This window comes from Grammomys surdaster, unplaced genomic scaffold (genome assembly GCF_004785775.1).
Source record: "Grammomys surdaster isolate TR1022 unplaced genomic scaffold, NIH_TR_1.0 148, whole genome shotgun sequence".
NCBI classification, from domain to species: Eukaryota; Metazoa; Chordata; class Mammalia; order Rodentia; family Muridae; genus Grammomys; species Grammomys surdaster.
This window is the reverse complement of record NW_021604606.1, coordinates 2,558,919-2,561,311: the sequence shown is the minus strand read 5'-3', so window position 1 is coordinate 2,561,311 and position 2,393 is coordinate 2,558,919. Positions and strand designations below refer to the sequence as shown.

The window sequence follows — 2,393 nt, the reverse complement described above, 5'->3', positions numbered from 1 at the left end:
AGGGAATGAGAACCTTAGATGGAGTTATCCAAAATTAGTCCTGCACAAGGAAGGGGCCCAGGTTTACTAACAATTTGATATGATAATGGCACTGGCTTCAAAGCTGAGCGATCTTCCTATTCCAGAGTGAAGGGGATCCATCAGAATTAAACCTTCCACCACCAATTGCATTTCCAGTGCACACCAAAAAGGGGTGGCAGGCTGCAGTCTAAAGCACACTTTAATTAGTTCCATAGGGTTATCAGAGGGTAGGTTGATGAGAACAAGGGAGCTCTGGGTTCTTAGAACAGCACTTTTATGAAATCCTGTAAAGGTGGGCTCCTTAGAGGCAAAAGTTATCTCTAATACAATCTTAATCTCTCTCCAGGTAGCAGAATCCCTGGCTTGCTAGCTCACACTGAATAAGATCATTATGCCTCGGCGTCGGAGAAAGAATAAGCATCATGCCCGTCAAGAAAAATGCCACCAGGCTGGAGGTGATACGCAGGCTCTCCAGGGTGCTCAGGCCCCTGCAGCAGAGGAGAAAAGCGATTCTCCTCCATCTTCTCCTCATCCTGTTCAAGAAAAATGCCACCAGGCTGGAGGTGATACCCAGGATCTCCAGGGTGCTCAGGCCCCTGCAGCAGAGGAGAAAAGCGATTCCCCTCCATCTTCTCCTCATTTGGGGGTTACTACCCTTACAAAGTCTGCTTCTAAGTTACAAAGCACTTCCAAGGAGCCTCAGAGAGCGCTTTCTACCAGTGAGTCTACAAAATCATATAGAGGAGCTAAACACAAAATTAAGAGAAAACAAAGTTCTTCCCAGGCCTCATCCTCTACTGTGAAGCGTCCTAGAAAGTCTCTCATTGGTACAGTCCGCCTGGTGGTGAGCTACATGATGCACATGTATAAAATGCGAAGGCCCATTCTGAAAGCAAATGTGTTGAAGATGATCACCCAAACCCATAGAAAACACTTCTTAAAGATCCTCAGAAGAGTTTCATTCAACTTGGAAGTGACACTTGGTGTAGACTTAAAGGAAGTGGAAGATAGGAAGCCTTCCTATGTCCTTGTTAGCAAAATGAATATCCCCAACAATGGCGTTGTGACTAGAGGCAGGGGGCTTCCCAAGACTGGTCTGCTAATGAATCTCCTAGGGGTGATCTTCCTGAAAGGAAACTGTGCCTCTGAGGAAACCATCTGAGATTTCCTAAATAGGATGAAAATATATGATGGAAAGAAACATTTCATTTTCGGGGAACCCAGGAAGCTTATCACCCAAGATTTAGTGAAGCTTAAATATCTGGAGTATCGGCAAGTACCTAACAGCCATCCTGAAAGCTATGAATTTCTGTGGGGTCCAAGGTCTCATGCTGAGACAAGCAAGATGAAAATCCTGGAGTTCTTGGCTAAGATCAACCATACAGTTCCAAGCGCCTTCCAGTCCCGGTACGATGAAGCTTTGAAAGATGAGGAAGAACGAGCCGCTGCAGCTGCACTCAGTGACACAACAATCAACACTAATTAAATGGCCCACAGCCTTGCCAAACAGGTCCTCTCACACCTAGTGAAGTTAAGAGTTCTTGATTTTACCTTGTAGTTCAAGAGGCCAGTGAGAGAAAGGGGTGGTGAAGGACTGTTTGTGTCTAGAAGAAATGTAGTGAATAGCTTTGTGTTCCTGTTCTATATGGGCAATTTGGGGAGCTATCTGCATTTTTGTTTAATTTCAGTTTTTCGAATGTTCTTTTTATGTATCAATATGGTTAGCTCAATATACTGTGTTGCTCATACAGATTCATCATTATGCAGAGTAAGTTGCCTTATAAAAGAAATTAGAGAAACTTCTGTATTAGTTAATCTACCTACTTCAATATAAGACAGAATTGTTAGTTTTGTTTAAAATAAGTTTAAAATAATTTTAAATTTTGTTTTAATGATGAAATTTAAATAATTCATCATTAAATGTATGAGATGGAGAAGTAGAAAAATGGTAATGTGGTTAATATTTGCATTAAAACTTTTTATTTGATAAAATCAAAATAAAAATATATAAATATCTTTGCTTCATTTATGTGGGAGGAGATTGAATAGGGGAAATAGTGTCATCAAAATTTATCGTATGAAACATTTTCAATTAAAAATGTGGACATAAGTAATATTCCGTTAGGCCTAAATGTTCATAGACTTAATAGCTCCCTAAACATAATTTGACCATCTACTCTTATCGATTACATGCTAATACTGGATGGCTAAGATAACGAAGATGTAGTAAATAACCATACAATTAATTATACTGTCCAGAAAAAGGAAGAGAAGGATTTTCCAAGAATGTAATCAACTAGCAATTATTTGATTAGTATAAAGTTGAGTCTTAGGAAACCTCAAGGCTTTCAGTGGGAAATAATTTAAATATA

The 2,393-nt window shown here is 39.9% G+C and overlaps 1 protein-coding gene across 1 annotated transcript; it reads left to right on the top strand.

The window, feature by feature from the left end:
- The first annotated feature begins 412 nt into the window (after positions 1 to 412).
- Mageb3 (MAGE family member B3) lies at positions 413 to 1,507 on the top strand. Its single transcript, XM_028765029.1, is given in 1 exon segment — positions 413 to 1,507. A coding segment is annotated over 1 exon segment (1,095 nt).
- The last annotated feature ends 886 nt before the right edge of the window (positions 1,508 to 2,393 follow it).